The 22,034-nt window shown below is 59.4% G+C and overlaps 1 protein-coding gene across 1 annotated transcript; it reads left to right on the top strand.

The window, feature by feature from the left end:
- The first annotated feature begins 8,155 nt into the window (after nucleotides 1-8,155).
- SMG9 (SMG9 nonsense mediated mRNA decay factor) lies at nucleotides 8,156-21,748 on the top strand. The gene is made up of 15 exons (XM_054052595.1): nucleotides 8,156-8,273; nucleotides 8,414-8,478; nucleotides 9,209-9,299; nucleotides 9,638-9,712; nucleotides 10,265-10,517; nucleotides 11,375-11,472; nucleotides 12,403-12,515; nucleotides 13,300-13,411; nucleotides 14,859-14,954; nucleotides 16,858-16,943; nucleotides 18,445-18,545; nucleotides 19,131-19,238; nucleotides 19,891-20,007; nucleotides 20,741-20,882; nucleotides 21,640-21,748. Exons 3-15 carry the CDS (start codon nucleotides 9,213-9,215, stop codon nucleotides 21,716-21,718), a joined length of 1,467 nt encoding a protein of 488 aa, XP_053908570.1. The 5' UTR covers nucleotides 8,156-8,273; nucleotides 8,414-8,478; nucleotides 9,209-9,212; the 3' UTR covers nucleotides 21,719-21,748.
- Nucleotides 21,749-22,034: the final 286 nt, after the last annotated feature.

The following is a 22,034-nucleotide window of genomic DNA, read 5'->3' as shown; positions in this document are numbered from 1 at the left end:
CCATCTCCATCCATTACCTTCTCCTCCTTCTTCTCCATCTCCTTCTCCATCCATCATCTCCTCCTTCATCCATTCACTCGTCCATCACCTTCTCCTCCTTCTTCTCCATCTCCACTCATCCATCACCTTCTCCTTCTCTTTCTTCTTCTCCATCTCCATCCATCATCTCCTCCTTCTCCATCCATCCACTCATCCATCACCTTCTTCTTCTCCTTCTCCTTCTCCCTCCCTCCATCCATTCGTCTCCATCTCCATCCATCATCTTCTCCATCTCCATCCCTCCACCGCTTCTCCATCCCTCCATTCATCATCTTCTCCGTCCCCTTCTCCTTCTCCACCCACTCATTCCTCACCTTCTCCTCCTCCTCCTCCTCCTTCTCCACCCGTCATCTTCTCCATCTCCATCCATCTTCTCCTCCTTCTCCACCCGTCCACCCACTCATCCATCACCTTCTCCTTCTCCTTCTCCTTCTCCATTCATCTCCTCCCTCCATCCATCACCTTCTCCTTCTCCATTCATCTCCATCTCCTTTTCCACCCATCCATCATCTCCATCTCCATCCCCATCTTCACCTCCATCACCTCCACCTCCATCCCCCATCTTCTCCATCTCCATCTCCATCCCCATCACCTCCATCCCCATCACCTCCACCACCTCCACCTTCACCTCCACCTCCGTCCCCATCACCTCCACCTCCATCACCTCCACCACCTCCACCTTCACCTCCACCTCCGTCCCCATCACCTCCACCTCCATCACCTCCACCACCTCCACCTCCATCTCCATCCCCATCACCTCCATCTCCATCACCACCTACACCTTCACCTCCACCTCCATCACCTCCACCTCCACCTCCTCCACCTCCACCTCCCCCTCTCCTCCCAACGCCTCCTCCAGAGAGGGCTGTGGCTCTCCAAAAGGGTCTCCAAGGGGTTCTCCAGGGTGGGAGGTGGACCTCTAAGGTGAGCGGTGGATCTCCAGGGTGGGAGGTGGACCTCCAGGGTGGGTCTCCTTTCCTCCGTGTCCTCTCCTGCCGCCCTCCAGGCTGGTGGAAGGATGAGGTTCTTTGATGTCCACCAGCTCTTGTGGCTCCTCCTTCTCCCGCTGGATCCCACCACTCCGTGGGGACCTTCTCCCAGGGCCATCTGCTCCATCATGGAGATCTGAGCCAACGGGGACATCCCGGCCTTGGAGATGGTCTCCTCCTCCTCCATCTCCATGGGGACCTTCTCGGGGGACACCTCTGGCCAGGAAGGTCCACAGGGGGGACGTGGGGGGAGATGGAGGGGTCGTGGTGGGACTCCAGAGGACGTGGGGGGAGATGGAGGGGTTGTGGTGGGACTCCAGAGGACGTGGGGGGAGATGAAGGGTCGTGGTGGGACTCCAGAGGACGTGGGAGGAGATGGAGGGGCCGTGGTGGGACTCCAGAGGACGTGGGGGGAGATGGAGGGGTCGTGGTGGGACTCCAGAGGACGTGGGGGGAGATGAAGGGGTCGTGGTGGGACTCCAGAGGATGTGGGGGGAGATGAAGGGGTCGTGGTGGGACTCCAGAGGATGTGGGGGGAGATGAAGGGGTCGTGGTGGGACTCCAGAGGACGTGGGGGGCAATGGAGGGGTTGTGGTGGGACTCCAGAGGACGTAGGGGGAGATGAAGGGGTCGTGGTGGGACTCGAGGCCACGGGAGGAGCTCCCGAGGGTCACCAGAACCCCCCGGAGATGGCGGTGGGAGGGGTCGGAGGTGCCGGTGTCCTCCCGGGTTGGGTCCAACCGGTTCTCCGGGTTCCTCGGGTCGGGGCGGGGGCGGTTCCTCCTCTGGGTGGTGGTAATTAAGCGCTAATTGAGTGTAATTACCCTCCGGGCCCCGAAGGAGAACCCAATCCGGACCCCCCACCCACCGCCAGCGCCACCTGGAAGGGGTCCCAGATGCCACCACCGACCTCACGTCCCCTCCCACGGGGCCTCTCCGCCCTCCGCCACCCCGGCGGTGGCCCCCATGACCCCATGGTGGCCACCATGACCCCAGCGGTGGCCCAGGTGACCCCAGAGGTGGCCCAGGTGACTCCAGTGGTGGCCCAGGTGACCTCAAAGGTGGCCCAGGTGACCTCATGGTGGTCCAGGTGACCTCAAAGGTGGCCCCCATGACCCCTGTGGTGGCCCCCATGACCCCATGGTGGCCCAGGTGACCCCAGAGGTGGCCCAGGTGACCTCGGTGGTGGTCCACATGACCCCATGGTGGCCCAGGTGACCTCAATGGTGGCCCAGGTGACCCCGGAGGTGGCCCAGGTGACCCCATGGTGGCCCAGGTGACTTCATGGTGGCCCAGGTGACCTCAATGGTGGTCCAGGTGACCCCGGAGGTGGCCCAGGTGACCCCAAAGGTGGCCCAGAGGACCCCAATGGTGGTCCAGATGACCCCAGAGGTGGCCCAGGTGACCCCAGAGGTGGCCCAGATGATCTCATGGTGGCCCAGGTGACCTCAAAGGTGGCCCAGGTGACCCCATGGTGGCCCAGATGACCCCATGGTGGCCCAGGTGGCCCCATGGTGGCCCAGGTGACCTTGGTGGTGGTCCAGATGACCCCATGGTGGCCCAGGTGACCCCAGCAGTGGTCCAAGTGACCCCAGTGGTGGCCCAGATGACCCCATGGTGGCCCAGGTGACCTCAACGGTGGTCCAGGTGACCCCATGGTGGCCCAGGTCACTCTGGTGGTGGCCCAGGTGACCCCATGGTGGCCCAGGTGACCCTGGCAGTGGTCCAGGTGACCTCAAAGGTGGCCCAGATGACCCCAGTGGTGGCCCAGGTGACCCCAACGGTGGCCCAGATGACCCCAGTGGTGGCCCACATGACCCCAGTGGTGGCCCAGGTGACCCCATGGTGGCCCAGGTGACCCCTGTGGTGGCCCAGGTGACCCCAATGGTGGTCCAAATGACCTCAAAGGTGGCCCACATGACCCCAGTGGTGGCCCAGGTGACCCCCTGGTGGCCCCGTGGGTGGTGACGGCCTCGTGGTGACCCACGGCGGTGGCTCAGAGGACAGTGGGTGACACCGGAGCGGTGGAGTCGGGGACGGCTCCTCCGGGGCGGTGGCAGAGGTGACACAGAGGGTCAGTGGAGCTCCTGCCCAGCGGCCACACCCGCGGGGACCTCCTGGGGACCTCCTGGGGACCTCCGGGGGACCTCCGGGGGACCTCCGGGGGACCCGTGGGGCTTCTCAGGGGCTCCTCTGGAGCTTCTTGGTGGCTCCTCAGTAGCTTCTCAGTGGCTTCTTGGTGGCTTCTTGGTGGCTTCTTGGTGGGTCTTCAGTGGGTTCTCAGGGGCTCCTCAATGGCTCTTTGGTGGCTTCTTGGTGGCTCTTTGATGGCTCCTCAGTGGCTTCTTGGTGGCTCCTTAGTAGCTTCTCAGTAGCTTCTTGGTGGCTCCTCAGTGGCTCTTTGGTGGCTTCTTAATGGCTTCTTGGTGGCTCCTCAGTAGCTCCTCAGTGGCTTCTTGGTGGCTCTTTGTGGCTCCTCAGTGGTTCTTTGGTGGTTCTTTGGTGGTTCTTTGGTGGCTCCTCGGTCTCCAGACCTCCACGGACCCATTGACCACACCTGGACGAGATCTCCCTCCTGGTGGTGGGACCACCATAAGGTCTACCCGGTGGAGATCTCCTCTGGTGGGACCACCATAAGGTCTACCCAGTGGAGATCTCCTCTGGTGGGACCACTCTAAGGTCTACCTGGTGGAGATGGACCTCCTGGTGGGACCATGAGATCTGGAGGGACTCCGAGGACCTCTCTCTCCTCTCCCACCCATCGAAGCCGTGAGGAAAAGCCACATCCAAGACCTTTATTCATCAACATCTCCAGAGGTTCCCATGGTCACCTCCTGCCCCAGAGCTCGGGACGGCCGCCCCCGAGGACCTCCAGGAGCAGCAGGGGGTGGGAGGTCCATCCGGTGGCCACCAAGAGTGGTGAGGTCCTGGTGGACCTTCAGGAGGTGAAGAAGGAGGTGGGAGGTCCATTCAGTGGCCACCAAGGCCGGTTGGGGCCTGATGGACCTTCAGGAGAAGGAGGAGAAGGAGATGGGAGGTCCATGTGGTGGCCACCAAGGCCGGTTGGGGCCTGGTGGACCTTCAGGAGGAGATGGGAGGTCCATGCAGTGGCCATCAAGGCTGGTGAAGGCCTGGTGGACCTTCAGGAGGAGATGGGAGGTCCATGCAGTGGCCATCAAGGCTGGTGAGGGCCTGGTGGACCTTCAGGAGGAGGTGGGAGGTCCATGCGGTGGCCACCAAGGCTGGTGAAGGCCTGGTGGACCTTCAGGAGGAGATGGGAGGTCCATGCGGTGGCCACCAAGGCTGGTGAAGGCCTGGTGGACCTTCAGGAGGAGATGGGAGGTCCATGCAGTGGCCACCAAGGCTGGTCGGGGCCTGGTGGACCTTCAGGAGGAGATGGGAGGTCCATGCAGTGGCCATCAAGGCTGGTGAAGGCCTGGTGGACCTTCAGGAGGAGATGGGAGGTCCATGCAGTGGCCATCAAGGCTGGTGAAGGCCTGGTGGACCTTCAGGAGGAGATGGGAGGTCCATGCGGTGGCCACCAAGGCCGGTGGGGCCTGGGGGGGCTCAGTTGCTCCTCGTGGTGTCCTCCGGCACCGCCTGAAGCTGCAGAGGTGGACGTAGTGGTGGTGGGGATGGGGAGGAGGAACAAAGCCATCTGAGGTGGCTTTGGAGGTCCCACAGGTGGATATGGACCATCCGAGGTGGGTCTGGAGAACCAAGAGGTGGACATTAGGGTTGGACCCAGACCATCTTGGCCTTCTCCTACCTGTGGCCACCACCGCCAGGAGCACCACCACCCCAAAATGTGGTTCCTGGAGGAGTTCTGACCCCAAAATGTGGTTCCTTGAGGAGTTCTGACCTCAAAATGGGGTTCCTCAACCCCAAAAGTGGTTCCTTGAGGAGTTCTGACCCCAAAATGTGGTTCCTGGAGGAGTTCTGACCCCAAAATGTGGTTCCTCCACCCCAAAAGTGGTTCCTTGAGGAGTTCTGACCCCAAAATGTGGTTCCTCAACCCCAAAATGTGGTTCCTCAACCCCAAAATGTGGTTCCTGAAGGAGTTCTGACCCCAAAATGTGGTTCCTCAACCCCAAAAGTGGTTCCTTGAGGAGTTCTGACCTCAAAATGGGGTTCCTCCACCCCAAAATAGCGTTTCTTGAGGAGTTCTGACCCTCAAAAGTGGTTCTTCGGTGGGTTTGGACCCCAAAATTGGCTCTTCAAGACCTTTTGACCCCCAAAATTGGCTCCTCAACACCTTTGGACCCCCAAAATCCTCTCCTCGGTGGGTTCCGACCCCAAACCGCGTCTCCCAGTGCCTCCCAGTCCCTCCCAGTGCCTCCCAGTCCCTCCCAGTCCGAGCCAAATCAGCTCAGTGGACACAGGACCATCGCGGTGGACCTTCCAGAAGAAGCCGAGATGTTCCCACCTCTCCTTTTTCCGCCCTCCCAGTGCCTCCCAGTGCCTCCCAGTGCCTCCCAGTGCCTCCCAGTTCATCCCAGTCCCTCCCAGTGCCTCCCAGTGCCTCCCAGTCCAAACCCCGAGGTAGTTACGGAGCCTCCCAGTGCCTCCCAGTCCCTCCCAGTGCCTCCCAGTCCCTCCCAGTCCAAACCCCGAGGTAGTTACGGAGCCTCCCAGTCCCTCCCAGTGCCTCCCAGTGCCTCCCAGTTCAAACCCCGAGGTAGTTATGGAGCCTCCCAGTGCCTCCCAGTGCCTCCCAGTCCATCCCAGTGCCTCCCAGTTCAAACCCCGAGGTAGTTACGGAGCCTCCCAGTGCCTCCCAGTGCCTCCCAGTCCCTCCCAGTGCCTCCCAGTCCAAACCCCGAGGTAGTTACGGAGCCTCCCAGTGCCTCCCAGTGCCTCCCAGTCCATCCCAGTGCCTCCCAGTTCAAACCCTGAGGTAGTTACGGAGCCTCCCAGTGCCTCCCAGTGCCTCCCAGTCCCTCCCAGTGCCTCCCAGTCCAAACCCCGAGGTAGTTATGGAGCCTCCCAGTGCCTCCCAGTGCCTCCCAGTCCATCCCAGTGCCTCCCAGTTCAAACCCCGAGGTAGTTACGGAGCCTCCCAGTGCCTCCCAGTGCCTCCCAGTGCCTCCCAGTTCAAACCCCAAGGTAGTTACGGAGCCTCCCAGTCCCTCCCAGTTCATCCCAGTGCCTCCCAGTGCCTCCCAGTGCCTCCCAGTCCAAACCCCGAGGTAGTTACGGAGCCTCCCAGTCCCTCCCAGTTCATCCCAGTGCCTCCCAGTGCCTCCCAGTCCAAACCCCAAGGTAGTTACGGAGCCTCCCAGTCCCTCCCAGTTCATCCCAGTGCCTCCCAGTGCCTCCCAGTTCAAACCCCAAGGTAGTTACAGAGCCTCCCAGTGCCTCCCAGTCCCTCCCAGTGCCTCCCAGTCCAAACCCCGAGGTAGTTACGGAGCCTCCCAGTCCCTCCCAGTGCCTCCCAGTGCCTCCCAGTGCCCTGAGGGGAGGAGGGAGGGGCCCGGCCGGGTCCTTCCAGTCGCTCCCAGTTTGACCTCAGTCACTGGGAAGGGCGGTGCTGACTCAGCTCGTTCGGAGGCCCTTAACGAGCTCAGGTGTTAATTGAGCTTAATTACAGCAGCTCTTAATTAACCTGGGCTGGGCGTGAAGGGGGGGGGAGAAGCTCATTAGGGTGAGGTTAATTAATGAGGAGGGGTTAATTAATGAGGGGGGCTGAATATGGGGTAATTAATCAGGGGGAGATTAATTAACGAGGGAGATGAGATGGGGTCCAGGGGTTAATTAGGGGGGAGTTAATTGGGGGGGTGAGAAGTGGGATTGATTGGGGTTAATTAATTAATGAGGGGGATTAATTGGGGGTAAATAATGGATGGGGTTCGCTGGGGGTAATTAATAAGGGGGGTTAATTAATAAGGGGGTAATTAATAAGGGGGGTTAATTAATAGCAGGTGATTAATTAACGAGGGGGATTACGGCGGTGATTAATGAGGGGATCCCGGGGGGGTAATTAATAAGGGGAATTAATTGGGGGAGTGGTGAATGAGGGGAATTAATTGGGGACCATTAATTAACATTAACCTCTTAATTAATATTAACATTGAAGGACTTCTGGGACCTCTATAGGGACCCCTTTAGAGCCCCCCGAGACCCATAGGGACCCCCGAGACCCATAGAGACCCCCCAGGACCCATAGAGACCCCCCGAGACCCATAGAGCCCCCCCAGGACCCATAGAGACCCCCGAGACCCATAGAGACCCCCCAGGACCCATAGAGACCCCCGAGACCCATAGAGACCCCCCAGGACCCATAGAGACCCCCGAGACCCATAGAGACCCCCCAGGACCCATAGAGACCCCCGAGACCCATAGAGACCCCCCCCGAGACCCATAGAGACCCCCGAGACCCATAGAGACCCTCCAGGACCCATAGAGAGACCCCCAGGACCCATATATGATCCCCAGGGTCTCTTTTTGGGGGTCTGGAGGGGTCCCATTGTCCCCCAAGGGGGGGTCAAGGGGGGGTCCTCACCCCCAGGGTCTCTTTTGGGGGGTCTGGGGGGGTCCCATTGTCCCCTAAGGGGGGGTCAAGGGGGGGTCCTCACCCTCTCCCCACCCCCCCCCAGGTCCTGTCTCTGCTCCAGGAGCTCCATCATCGTCTCGGGGGGCTCGAACAGCGCCTGGAGCTTTTGGGGGGGCACAGACAGGAGACGCCCCCCCCGATTTGCCCCCCCCCCCATAAAGCCCCCCCCTTATTAACCCCCCCCTTTTTTCACTGCTTTTTGACCGTTTTTTAACCCATCCCCCTCGTCCCTGGGATTTTGGGGGGCCCTGAGGGTCACGTGGTCACCCTGTCATGTCTCCCCCCCCCTTAGAGACCCCCCCAAAAAATAAGGGCGCCTGGCCCTTTAAATCGCTGAGGCCACGCCCCTCATGTCAATCATATTAAAGCCACGCCCCCTCCTGCTAATCACATTAAAGCCACGCCTACTTGTAGTCAACGCCGCTTTGACTCCGCCCCTTTATGTAAATAGATAGATGGCCACGCCCCCTCCACAACGTCAATCAATCTTAAGCGCGAAAGCATCTGCGCATGCGCACTTCCCCTCCCGCCCTCTCCGCACGCGCACTCCCTCCCCGCGCGTCGGCCCCGCCCCCTTTGCGCATGCGCACTCCCCCTTTGCCGGAGCCGCTGCTGTTGCAGCCGCGCGCGGTGGGGGGGGGGGGGGAAAACGCCGGGACTCGTTACCGCGGCAACGGGCGCTGCCGCTTCAGGTATCCCTCCGCCCGGCGCGTGCGATGCGGTGCGGCCCCCCCGTATCCCTCCGCTGGGACTCTTTGTGCCCCTATAGCCCCTCCTGTCCTCCTATAGCTCCTTCCTGGCGGCTCCTATGGCCCCTCCTCTTCCTCTATAGACCCTCCCCGTCACCTATAGACTCTCCCCATACCCCTTCGCCCTCCGCTATAGGCCCTGTGGGAGGTACTGGGGGGTGACTGGGAGGCGGTGGGGGGGGCACTGGGAGGGAGTGGGAGGCACTGGGAGGTGAGGGGGGGCACTGGGAAGCATTGGAGGCAACTGGGAGGGAGTGGGTGGAACTGGGAGGGGAATGGGAGGCACTGGGGAGTACTTGGGGGGCACTGGGAGGCAACTGGGAAGCACTGGGTGGGAATGGGAGGCACTGGGAGGTACTTGGGGGGCACTGGGAGGGAGTGGGAGGAACTGGGAGGGCACTGGAAGGCAACTGGGAGGCACCAGATGGGAATGGGAGGGACTGGGAAGTACTTGGGGGGCACTGGGAGGGAGTGGGAAGCACTGGGAAGGACTGGGAGGCACTGGGAGGGGAGTGGGAGGAACTGGGAGGGAGTGGGAGGCAACTGGGAGGCGCTGGATGGGATTTGGAGGCACTGGGAAGTACTTGGGGGGCACTGGGAGGGAGTGGGAGGAACTGGGAAGCACTGGGAGGCAACTGGGAGGAACTGGATGGGAATGGGAGGCACTGGGAAGTACTTGGGGGGCACTGGGAGGGGAGTGGGGGCCACTGGGAAGTGCTCGGGAAGCACTGGGAGGCACTGGGTGGGAATGGGAGGCACTGGGAGGCAACTGGGAAGGAGTGGGAGGCACTGGGAAGCATTGAGGGGGCACTGGGAGGGCACTGGGCGGCACTGGGAGGGCACTGGGAGGGCACTGGGCGGCACTGGTCCCTCCGCAGGCGGATGTCGGACTCGGGGCAGAGCCCGGCTCCGGGCGGGAGGCGCCGGTGGCCCCGCGAGAACCAATCCGACGGCGGCGGAGACCGACGGGTGAGACTGGGAGGCACTGGGGGGGGAATGGAGGGGACTGGGAGGCAGTGGGAGTGAACTGGGAGAGACTGGGAAGGGAGTGGAGGGGACTGGGATAGACTGGGAGGGGACTGGGAGGCACTGGCAGAGGAGTGGAGAGAACTGGGATAGACTGGGAGGGGACTGGGATAGACTGGGAGCACTGGGAGGGCACTGGGAAGGGATTGGGGGTACTGGGAGGGGCGGGGCTTGATATGGACACGGGGTTTGGGGGCGGGGCCTAAAGGGGGCAGTGCTATGGGGTTGGGGGAGGGGCTTTGTTGGGGTGGGCGTGGCCAGCGCTGACCCCGCCCCCCCAGCAGGAAGGGGGGGAGGAGCCATCGGGGCTGATGCAGAAGACACCGATCATCCTGGCGAAACCCCCGGGGGAGCGGGTGAGGAACTGGGGGCACTGGGAGGGGACTGGGAGGCACTGGGAGGGACTGGGATAGACTGCGAGGGGACTGGGAGGCACTGGGAGGGGACTGGGAGGGACTGGGAGAGGACTGCAGGCGACTGGGAGGTACTGGGAGGGGACTGGGAGGGACTGGGAGGGGAGAGGGTGGCTCTGGTGGGGACTGGGGGGAACTGGGAGGCACTGGGGGAGACTGGGAAGGGAGTGGAGGGGACTGGGAGAGACCTGGGGGACTTTGTGGGGGCGTGGCCAAAAGGGGGCGTGGCTTATGGTAGCATGCTCTGTCAGGAGGGGGCGTGGCTTAAAGCACCGTGATCTCTTGGGTGATCGGGAGGGGCGTGGTCAAGCAGGGGGCGTGGCTTATGACACAACTCAAGGTGAATGGGAGGGGGCGTGGCTTGTGGCACTGTGATATATGGGGCGGCCATGAGGGGGCGTGGCTTATGGCACTGTGGGTCCTATGGGGTAGCAGGAAGGGGCGTGGTCTCGAGTGGGCATATCTCCATCTAACCCCGCCCCTCTCCCCCCGCAGGCCCCGCCCAAGGGCGCCCCCCCGCCGGCCCCGCCCCCGCCGGCCCCGCCCATAGTGCTGATGAAGGCGCGGGGGGGCGGTGAGGAGGGGCCTCGCGGGGGCGGGGCGGCGGCGGGAGGGGGCGTGGCCCCATCCGGAGGGGAGGGGCCAGCGCTGGCCACGCCCCGCGAGAGGGAAGGGGGCGGTCCCCGCCCCACCCAACCCGTGTACAGCCTCCATGGGAGGGGTCTGCCCCCCCCCGGGGCCATCGACCGTGAGTACTGGGAGGCACTGGGAGGGGACTGGGAGGGACTGGGAAAGGAGTGGAGGGGTCTGGGAGGCACTGGGAGAGACTGGGAGGGGACTGGGAGAGACTGGGAGGGGAGTGGAGGGGACTGGGAGAGACCAGGAAGGTACTGGGAGGGACTGGGAAGGGAGTGGAGGGGTCTGGGAGGGGAACAGAGGGGACTGGGAGGCACTGGGAGAGACTGGGAAGGGAGCAGAGTGGACTGGGAGAGACTGGGAGGGGAGTGGGAGATACTGGGACGCACTGGGAGGGGATTGGGAGGCACTGGGAGGGGAATGGGAGAGACTGGGAGGGGAATGGAGGGGACTGGGAAGCACTGGGAGGGGACTGGGAGAGACTGGGAGGGGAATGGAGGGGACTGGGAGGTGCTGGGAGGGGACTGGGAGAGACTGGGACGCACTGGAGGGGACTGGGAAGGGAGTGGAGGAGACTGGGAGGGGAGTGGAGGGGACTGGGAGAGACCAGGAAGGTACTGGGAGGGACTGGGAAGGGAGTGGAGGGGTCTGGGAGGGGAACAGAGGGGACTGGGAGGCACTGGGAGAGACTGGGAAGGGAGTGGAGGGGACTGGGAGAGACTGGGAAGGGAGTGGAGGGGACTGGGAGGGACTTGGAGGGCACTGGGAGGTAACTGGGAGGGACTGGGAAGGGATGGGAGGCACTGGGAGAGACTGGGAAGGGAGCAGAGTGGACTGGAAGAGACTGGGAAGGTACTGGGAGGGACTGGGAAGGGAGTGGAGGGGTGTGGGAGGCACTGGGAGCCCACTGGGAGGGCACTGGGAGGGTACTGGGAGGCACTGGGAGCACTGGGAGCCGCGTCCCCGCAGCCGTGGCCGGACAGGCGCGACTGGCGGCGCCGGAGAAGATGAAAACCAGTATCAAACTGGTGGACGAGCAAATGAACTGGTGTGACAGCGCCCTGGAGGTGAGGGAGGGAACTGGGAGGGACTGAAAGGGACTGGGAGGGGACTGGGAGGGACTGGGTGTTACTGGGAGGGCCCTGTGGGTTACTGGGAGGCAGTGCGGGTTACTGGGAGGGCTGTGGCGGTTACTGGGAGGGCACTGGGGGTTACTGGGGGGTTCTGGGGAGGGCACTGGGGGTTACTGGGGGGTTACTGGGATTCACTGCAGGTTACTGGGATGGCTGTGGGGGTTACTGGGAGACACTGGGGGTTACTGGGAGGGCCCTGGGGGTTACTGGGGGTTACTGGGAGGGCCCTGGGGGTTACTGGGAGGCCGTGCTGAGCTCCCAGTGCTCCCAGTTCCTGCTGGGGGTTACTGCGGGGTTACTGGGAGGCGGTGCTGAGCTCCCAGTGCTCCCAGTGCTCCCAGTTCCTGCTGGGGGTTCCTGGTGGGTTATTGGTGGGTTACTGGGGGTTACTGGGAGGCGGTGCTGAGCTCCCAGTGCTCCCAGTTCCTGCTGGGAGTTCCTGGTGGGTTCCTGGGGGGTTACTGGGGGTTACTGGGAGGCACTGGTGAGGCGGTGCTGAGCTCCCAGTGCTCCCAGTTCCTGCTGGGGGTTCCTGGGGGGTTACTGGGGGTTACTGGGGGTCACTGGGAGGCGGTGCTGAGCTCCCAGTGCTCCCAGTTCCTGCTGGGGGTTCCTGGGGGGTTCCTGGGGGGTTACTGGGGGTTACTGGGAGGCGGTGCTGAGCTCCCAGTGCTCCCAGTTCCTGCTGGGGGTTCCTGGGGGGTTACTGGGGGGTTACTGGGAGGCACTGGTGAGGCGGTGCTGAGCTCCCAGTGCTCCCAGTTCCTGCTGGGGGGTTACTGGGAGGCGGCGCTGAGCTCCCAGTGCTCCCAGTTCCTGCTGGGGGGTTACTGGGAGGCGGCGCTGAGCTCCCAGTGCTCCCAGTTCCTGCTGGAGCAGACGGATGTGCTGGTGGTGGGGGCGCTGGGGCTGCAGGGGACCGGGAAATCCACCCTCCTGTCCCTCCTGGCCGGGAACCAGCCCGACGACGACCCCCGGTACTGGGAGCACTGGGAGGGGACTGGGGGGCACTGGGAGGGGACTGGGAGGGAGAGAAAGGGGAGCGAAAGGGGACTGGGGGGCACTGGGAGGGGACTGGGGGGCACTGGGAGGAACTGGGAGGGGACTGGGAGAGACCAAGGAGCTCTGGAAGGGACTGGGAGGGGACTGGGGAGCACTGGGAGGGGACTGGGAGGGGACTTGGGGAGCACTGGGAGGGGACTGGGAGGGGACTGGGGAGCACTGGGAGGGACTGGGAGGGGACTGGGGAGCACTGGGGAGCACTGGAAGGGACTGGGAGGGGACTGGGGAGCTCTGGAAGGAGCTGGGAGGGCACTGGGAAGCACTGGGAGGGGACTGGGAGGCACTGGGAGGCACTGGGAGGGGACTGGGAAGCACTGGGAGGGACTGGGAGGGGACTGGGGAGCACTGGGAGGGGACTGGGAGACACTGGGAGGGGACTGGGAGGCACTGGGAGGGGACTGGGAGGGGACTGGGAAGCACTGGGAGGAACTGGGAGGGGACTGGGAGTCACTGAGTGGCTGGGGGGGGCAGTCACTGGTCCCTACTGGTTTATACTGGTCCCTACTGGTTTATACTGGTTTATACTGGGAGGCATGGGAAGGACTGGAAGTTGTGGGAGGAGATTGAGTGGATGCTGGGATGGGATTGGGAGTCACTGAGGGGCCCAGGGGTGGCAGTCACTGCTCCCTACTGGTCCCTACTGGTCCCTACTGGTCTGTACTGGTTTATACTGGTTTGTACTGGTCCGTGCCGCCGCAGGGCGTTCGTGTTCCGCCCGCAGGGCCCGGAGCTCCGGGAACGCGGCGGCTGCCAAACGGGCGGCATCGATTTCTTCATCACGCAGGAGCGCGTGGTCTTCCTCGACACGCAGGTGCCGCCTCGTTAGCGCTCATTAATCAATGCGCCCTCGTTAGCGCTAACGAGGCCTCGCTGAGGCCTCATTGACCCTCATTAACACACATTGCCCCCCTCCCGTTCCTCCGAAGCAGCTCCGTCTCTCCTCCCCTTCTCTCCTCCACCCTCTAATTAACGCTAATTAGGCCTAATTAACACTAATTAAGCCTAATTAATGCTAATTAAGCCTTATTGGCCCTAATTAACCCCACATCACCGCTAATCGGCTCTTAATTGAACGTAATTATTCCTAATTAACCCAGGGTTCCCCTCTCCCCAGGCCACGCTGTGATGCAATTAACGCTAATTAACGCTAATTAACGCTAATTAACACTCATTAAGCCTTATTGGCCATAATTAATCCCACATCACCGCTAATTGGCTCTTAATTGAACGTAATTATTCCTAATTAACCCAGGGTTCCCCTCTCCCCAGGCCACACTGTGATGCAATTAATGCTAATTAACGCTAATTAACACTAATTAACACTAATTAACGCTCATTAAGCCTTATTGGCCCTAATTAACCCCACATCACCGCTAATCGGCTCTTAATTGAACATAATTATTGCTAATTAACCCAGGGTTCCCCTCTCCCCAGGCCACGCTGTGATGCAGTTAACGCTAATTAACGCTAATTAATGCTAATTAACGCTAATTAAGCCTTATTGGCCCTAATTAACCCCACATCACCGCTAATTGGCTCTTAATTGAACGTAATTATTCCTAATTAACCCAGGGTTCCCCTCTCCCCAGGCCACGCTGTGATGCAATTAACGCTAATTAACGCTAATTAAGCCTTATTGGACTTAATAAACCCATATAGGACCCTAATTAAACCCTGAATTACCTCTCAATCACAGCTAATTACTCGTAATTAGCCCCTCCAGACCCCCGTTGGGGCACAAACTGATGCGTAATTAGCGCTAATTAAGTCTGATTAATGGCTCTTGGCCCCAATTAAGCGCTTTGCCGCTAATTAACCCCCATGGCAGCTAATTAGCCTCTATTCCCCCCTCCCCTTGGTCCCCGCCACCCAATTCCGCCCTACTGCCGCCTAATTAGCCCTCATTAACGCTAATTAACGCCCGTTCCACCCACGCCGCCTCGTAATTAGCGTTCGATTAACGGTAATTAACCCTAATGAGCCCTAATTACCGCCTTAACTCCCCTTCCCCACCCTCGTTGCCGCTAATTAGCGCCTAATTACCTCGTAAGCCTCCCCCTAATTACTCCTAATTCTTCTAATTGGTGCTAATTAACCCCAATTAGCGCTAATTAGCCCTAACGAGCCCTTATTCCCCCCCTTCAATCCCCTTTTGGTCCCACTTTCCGCCCTCGTTACCGCGCGGTGACCCCTTATGGCCGCTAATTAGCGCTAATTAGTGTTAATTAGCGTTAATTAGCGCTAATTGCCTCGTTAAGCCGCTGCTGAGCCCGGCGCTGCTCGATCACCTCATTAATAACGACCGGAAGCTTCCGCCCGAGCACAGCCTCCCCCACACCTACGTCGAGATGCAGGTTAATTAGTGTTAATTAGCCATAATTGGGGGGTAATTAGTGTTAATTAGGGGTAATTAGGGGGAAACACGGGGGTAATTAAGAGAAAATGAGGGGTAATTGCGGTGTTAAGGGGAAATAGGGAGTAATTAGGGGGAAACTCGGGGCTAATTAGGGGTAATTGAGGTTAATTAGGGGTAATTAGGGGGAAACATGGGGTAATTGATGTTAATTAAGGGTAATTAGGGGAGAACACGGGGCTAATTAGGAGAAAACGTGGGGTAATTGCGGTGTTAAGGGGAAATAGGGGTTAATTAGGGGGAAACTTGGGGCTAATTAGGGGTAATTGATGTTAATTAGTGGTAATTAGGGGTAATTAGGGGGAAACGTGGGGTAATTGAGGTTAATTAAGGGTAATTAGGGGAGAACACGGGGTAATGAGGGTTAATTAGGATCAATTAGGAGTAAAGATGGGGTTGTGAGGGGGAAGCGTGGGGTTAATTAGGGAGAACAAAGGGTAATTAGGGTTAATTAGGGGAGAACATGGGGTAATTAAGGGGAAATGTGAGGTAATTAGGGTTAATTAGGGCTAATTATGAGTGAAAGAGGGGTTATGTGAGGGAAATGTGAGGTAATTAATGGTAATTAGGACTAATTATGACTGAAACAGGGGTTATATGAGGGAAATGTGGGGTAATTAGGCCTAATTAGGGCTAATTATGAGTAAAAGAGGGGTCATAAGAGGGAAATATAAGGTAATTAGGGTTAATTAGGGCTAATTATGAGTGAAAGAGGGGTTATGTGAGGTAATTAGGGTTAATTAGGGCTAATTATGAATGAAAGAGGGGTCATGAGAAGGAAATATGAGGTAATTAGGGTTAATTAGGGCTAATTATGAGTAAAAGAGGGGTGATGAGAGGGAAATATGAGGCAATTAGGCCTAATTAGGGCTAATTATGAGTGAAAGAGGGGATATTATAGGGAAATATGAGGTAATTAGGGTTAATTAGTACTAATTATGAGTGAAGGAGGAGTCATGAGAGGGAAATGTGAGGTAATTAGGCCTAATTAGGGCTAATTATGAGTAAAAGAGGGGTTATGTGAGGTAATTAGGGTTAATTAGGGCTAATTATGAGTAAAAGAGGGGTTATTATAGGGAAATATGAGGTAATTAGGGTTAATTAGTACTAATTATGAGTGAAGGAGGGGTCATGAGAGGGAAATGTGAGGTAATTAGGCCTAATTAGGGCTAATTATGAGTGAAAGATGGGTGATGAGAAGGAAATATGAGGTAATTAGGCCTAATTAGGGCTAATTATGAGTGAAAGAGGGGTTATGTGAGGTAATTAGGGTTAATTAGGGCTAATTATGAGTAAAAGAGGGGTTATTATAGGGAAATATGAGGTAATTAGGGCTAATTAGTACTAATTATGAATGAAAGAGGGGTTCTAAGAGGGAAATGTGAGGTAATTAGGCCTAATTAGGGCTAATTATGAGTGAAAGAGGCATTATGAGAGGGAAACATGAGGTAATTAGGGTTAATTATGAGTAAAAGCAGGGTTATGACAGGAAAACATGAGGTAATTAGTGCTAATTAGTACTAATTATGACTAAAAGTACGGTTACGGGAGGGAAATGTGAGGTAATTAGTGCTAATTATGAGTAAAAGTGGGGTTACGTGAGGGAAATAGGAGGTATTTAGGGCTAATTAGGACTAAAGAATGGGTGACGAGTGGTAAACACGGGTTAATTAGTGTTAATTAGGGTTAATTAGGGTTAATTAGGGTTAATGAGGGTTAATGAGGGTTAATTAGGATGAGCTGTGGGTAATTTGGGGGCGATTCCGGGTGAATCGGGGGGTGTGGGGGGTGTTGGGGGGGGTTCGTTAGTGCTAACGAGGCTAATTAGCGGCGGTTAATTGCAGTCGCTGCAGGTGGCCGCGTTCCTCTTCACCGTCTGCCACGTTGTGCTCCTCCTGCAGGACTGGTTCACAGACCCCGCCCTCTACAGGTGCCCCATAGCGACCCATAGCGACCCATAGCTGCCCCATAGCTGCCCCACAGCGACCCATAGAGAGCCATAGGGACCATAGAGAGCCATAGAGAGCCATAGGGACCCATAGCCACGTTGTGCTCCTCCTGCAGGACTGGTTCACAGACCCCGCCCTCTACAGGTGCCCCACAGCGACCCATAGCGACCCATAGCGACCCATAGGGACCATAGAGACCATAGTGACCATAGAGACCATAGAGAGCCATAGAGAGCATAGAGAGCCATAGGGACCATAGAGACCATAGAGAGCCATAGGGACCCATAGCCACGTTGTGCTCCTCCTGCAGGACTGGTTCACAGACCCCGCCCTCTACAGGTGCCCCATAGCGACCCATAGCGACCCATAGCTGCCCCATAGCTGCCCCATAGCGACCCATAACTGACCCAGAGCTGACCCATAGAGAGCCATAGGGACCCATAGGGACCCATAGGGACCCATAGAGACCCCATAGGGACCTACAGCCACGTTGTGCTCCTCCTGCAGGACTGGTTCACAGACCCCGCCCTCTACAGGTCTGCCCCATAGCGACCCATAGCTGCCCCATAGAGAGCCATAGGGACCATAGAGAGCCATAGGGACCCCATAGAGACCCCACAGGGACCCATAGAGACCATAGAGAGCCACAGAGACCCACAGAGACCCATAGGGACCCCATAGGGACCCCTTAGAGACCCCATAGAGACCCACAGAGACCCCACAGAGACCCATAGAGACCCCATAGAGAGCCATAGAGACCCCATAGGGACCCCTTAGAGAGCCATAGGGACCACATAGGGACCCATAGAGACCCCATAGAGACCCATAGAGACCCCATAGAGACCCCATAGGGACCCATAAAGAGCCATAGGGACCCATAGAGACCCATAGGGACCCATAGAGACCCCACGGAGACCCCACAAAGACCCCATAGGGACCACATAGGGACCCATAGAGAACCCATAGAGACCCATAGCGACCCCATAGAGACCCATAGAGAGCCATAGAGACCCATAGAGACCCCATAGGGACCCATAAAGAGCCATAGAGACCCATAGAGACCCCATAGGGACCCATAGAGAGCCATAGAGACCCCATAGGGACCCATAGGGACCCATAGGGACCCATAGGGACCCCATAGGGACCCATAGAGACCCCATAGAGACCCATAGAGAGCTATAGAGAGCCATAGGGACCCATAGAGAGCCCATAGGGACCCATAGAGACCCCATAGGGACCCATAGAGACCCCATAGAGACCCCATAGAGACCCATAGAGACCCATAGAGAGCCATAGAGACCCCATAGAGACCCATAGAGACCCATAACTGACCCATAGGGACCCATAGAGACCCCATAGGGACCCATAGGGACCCCATAGAAACCCATAGAGACCTATAGGGACCCATAGAGACCCACAGAGACCCTTAGAGACCCATAGAGACCCATAGAGACCCATCTGAGCCCCACGGCTGCCCCATAGGTTCCTGCAGACGGCTGAGATGGTGAAGCCTTCGACTCCGTCCCCTTCGCACGAGAGCGGCGCCGGAGCCGAAGAACCCTCTGAGTTCAACCCCCACCTGGGTGAGCCCCATAGCGCTGCCCCATAGCGCCGCCCCCGCCCCATAGATCCACCCCACAGCCACCCCTGCCCCATAGCTGCCCCATAACAGCCCCATAACAGCCCCCTCAGACCCGTAACTGCCCCATAACCGCCCCATAGCTGCCCCATAAGTGCTCCCCAGACCCATAACCGCCCCATAAGTGCCCCCGCAGCCCCATAACCGCCCCATAAGTGCCCCCCCAGCCCCATAGCTGCCCCATAAGTGCCCCCCAGCCCCATAGCTGCCCCATAACAGCCCCCTCAGACCCGTAACTGCTCCTCTGCCCCATAATGGCCCCTTTAACTGCCCCCTCAGACCCATAACTGCCCCATAACTGCCCCATAGCTGCCCCATAAGTGCCCCCCAGACCCATAACCGCCCCATAAGTGCCCCCCCAGACCCATAACCGCCCCATAAGTGCCCCCCCAGCCCCATAACCGCCCCATCGCTGCCCCATAAGTGCCCCCCCAGCCCCATAGCTGCCCCATAAGTGCCCCCCCAGCCCCATAGCTGCCCCATAAGTGCCCCCCCAGCCCCACAGCTGCCCCATAAGTGCCCCCCCCAGTGTTCGTGCAGACTCGCGCGCGCCCCGAGTCCTTCACCCCACGGCGGCTCCGAGCGATGAACCGAGTGCTCGACCGCCTGATGGCCAATTCCCACCTCAAGTACAAAGGTGTGGGGCAGCTATGGGGCAGGGGGGGATCTATGGGGCAGGGGAGGGATCTATGGGGCAGGGGAGGGATATATGGGGCAGAGGTGGATCTATGGGGCAGGGGAGGGATCTATGGGGCAGAGGGGGAATCTTTGGGGCAGAGGGGGAATCTATGGGGCGGGGGAAATCTATGGGGCAGAGGGGGCACTTATGGGGCTGGGGGGACAGTTATGAGTCAGTTATGGGTCTGGGAGGGCAGTTATGGGGCAGTTATAGGGCTGGGGGGGCAGTTATGGAGCTGGGGGGCACTTATGGGGCAGCTATGGGTCTGGGAAGGCAGTTATGGGTCAGTTGCGGGCTGTGGGGCGGCTGTGGGTCGCAGGGGCGCTGTGGGGGGCGGCTGTGGGGCAGCTGTGGGTCGCAGGGGCGCTGTGGGGGATGTGTGGGGCGGCTGTGGGGCAGCTGTGGGGCGCAGGGGCGCTGTGGGGGATGTGTGGGGCGGCTGTGGGGCGCTGTGGGGGATGTGTGGGGCGGCTGTGGGGCGCTGTGGGGGATGTGTGGGGCGGCTGTGGGGCAGCTGTGGGGCGCAGGGGCGCTGTGGGGGATGTGTGGGGCGGCTGTGGGGCGCTGTGGGGGATGTGTGGGGCGGCTGTGGGGCAGCTGTGGGGCTCAGGGGCGCTGTCGATGCGGTCGCTGCTGCCGGGACTGCGGGAGGCGACGCTCGAACCCGATGTGAACCTCGTGCTGCTGCCGCCCATGGAGGGGGACAGCGAGGAGCCCCCCCGGCCTGGTGAGACCCACAGCGACCCACGGCTGCCCCATAGCGACCCCATAGGGATCCATAGAGACCCCATAGGGACCCCATAGGGATCCATAGAGACCCATAGCGACCCATAGGGACCCCATAGAGACCCATAGAGACCCCATAGGGACCCATAGAGACCCCATAGAGACCCATAGGGACCCCATAGGGACCCATAGCGACCCATAGGGACCCATAGAGACCCCATAGAGAGCCATAGAGACCCCATAGAGTCCCATAGGGACCCATAGAGACCCCATAGAGACCTCATAGGGACCACATAGGGACCCCATAGAGACCCATAGCGACCCATAGCGCCCCACAGAGACCCCATAGAGACCCATAGCGACCCCATAGCGACCCCATAGGGACCCCATAGGGACCCATAGAGACCCCATAGAGACCCCATAGAGACCCCATAGAGACCCCATAGGGACCCATAGAGACCCATAGAGACCCTATAGCACCCCATAGAGACCCCATAGAGACCCATAGCGCCCCACAGAGACCCATAGGGACCCATAGGGACCCACAGAGACCCCATAGAGACCCATAGAGACCCATAGCGACCCATAGAGACCCCACAGGAACCTATACCGACCCATAGTGACCCCATAGAGACCCCATAGGGACCCATAGAGGCCCCATAGAGACCCATAGAGACCCCATAGAGACCCCATAGCGCCCCCCAGCGCCCCATAGCGCCCCGCGGCCGTTGCAGGGGGGGCGTCGGCGCTGTTCCCGCTGCTGCCGCCCTTTCGGGGCCACGGCTCCTTTGGGGCTCTGCTGTCGCGGCTCAGGGGGAGAGTGTTGGCGGCCGCTCGCGCCCAACTGTCCCACACCCTCCTGACCGAGAGGAACTGGTGAGACTGGGGGGGAATTGGGGGTCACTGGGGGGGACTGGGAGAGGACTGGGGGGGACTGGGAGGGGACTGGGGGGCACTGGGAGGGACTGGGAGGGGATTGGGGGGAACTGGGGGGGACTGGGAGGGGAGTGGGGGTCACTGGGAGGGGATTGGGGGGGACTGGGAGGGACTGGGGGGCACTGGGAGGGGATTGGGGGGGACTGGGAGGGACTGGGAGGCACTGGGAAGGGATTTACAGGCACTGGGATGTACTGGGAGGGGATTGGGAGGTACTGGGAGGGAATTGGGGGAACTGGGAGGGACTGGAAGGGGATTGGAGGGAACTGGGAGGGATTAAGACAGGATTTAGGGGCACTGGGAGGGACTGGGAGGGGATTGGGATGGACTGGGAGGGACTGGGAGGGGATTGGGGGGCACTGGAGGGACTGGGAGGGGATTGAGAGGGGACTGGGATGGGATTTAGGGGCACTGGGAGGGACTGGGAAGGGATTGGGAGGGAACTGGGAGGGATTAAGAGGGGGTTTAGGGGCACTGGGAGAGACTGGGAGGGGATTGGGGGGAACTGGGAGGGGATTTGAGATCATTGGAGTGGACTGGGATGGACTGGGAGGGGATTTGGTGGTAGTGGGAGGGAACTGGTTTATACTGGGAGAGGACTGTTCAGGCTTTGGGGCGCACCAGTGGGTGCGGGGAGGGCGCGTGCTGACCTGTACTGGTCCATACTGGTTTATACTGGTCCATACTGGTCCTGCAGGTTCCACTACGCCGCCCGCATCTGGGATGGAGTGAAGAAATCCTCGGCGCTGGCGGAATACGGGCGGCTGCTGGGCTGAGCCCCTAATTAAACCCCTAATTAAAGCCCCTAATTAAAGCCCTTAATTAAAGCTCCACCCCCCCGTGTTTAATTAACGCTGTCCCTGTTAATTACTCCCCCTCCCTCCTTAATTACCCCCCATCGTCCTTAATTACCCCCTCCCAGGGTCCTCATTAACTCCTCCAGGGGTCTTAATTACTCCTTGCAGACCCTGATTATCCGGGTCGGGGTCTTAATTACCACCTTTCAGCCTTTAATTAGGTGTTAATTAGCAGTTAACGAGTCGTGATTGTTCCACTCAGCCGCTAATTACCCCCCAAGGTGCTAATTAATCC

This window comes from Cuculus canorus, chromosome 35, assembly GCF_017976375.1.
Source record: "Cuculus canorus isolate bCucCan1 chromosome 35, bCucCan1.pri, whole genome shotgun sequence".
In the NCBI taxonomy this organism is placed as follows: domain Eukaryota; kingdom Metazoa; phylum Chordata; class Aves; order Cuculiformes; family Cuculidae; genus Cuculus; species Cuculus canorus.
Note: the sequence above shows the minus strand (reverse complement) of the source record. Positions and strands in the feature narration are given on the sequence as shown.

Coding starts and splice junctions, on each gene's coding strand:
- SMG9 (XM_054052595.1), top strand. CDS start 9,213: ATGTCGGACTCGGGGCAGAGCCCGGCTCCGGGCGGGAGGCGCCGGTGG. Junction 9,300..9,637: donor ACGGCGGCGGAGACCGACGG/GTGAGACTGGGA, acceptor CCGCCCCCCCAG/CAGGAAGGGGGGGAGGAGCC. Junction 14,955..16,857: donor ACACCTACGTCGAGATGCAG/GTTAATTAGTGT, acceptor GGTTAATTGCAG/TCGCTGCAGGTGGCCGCGTT.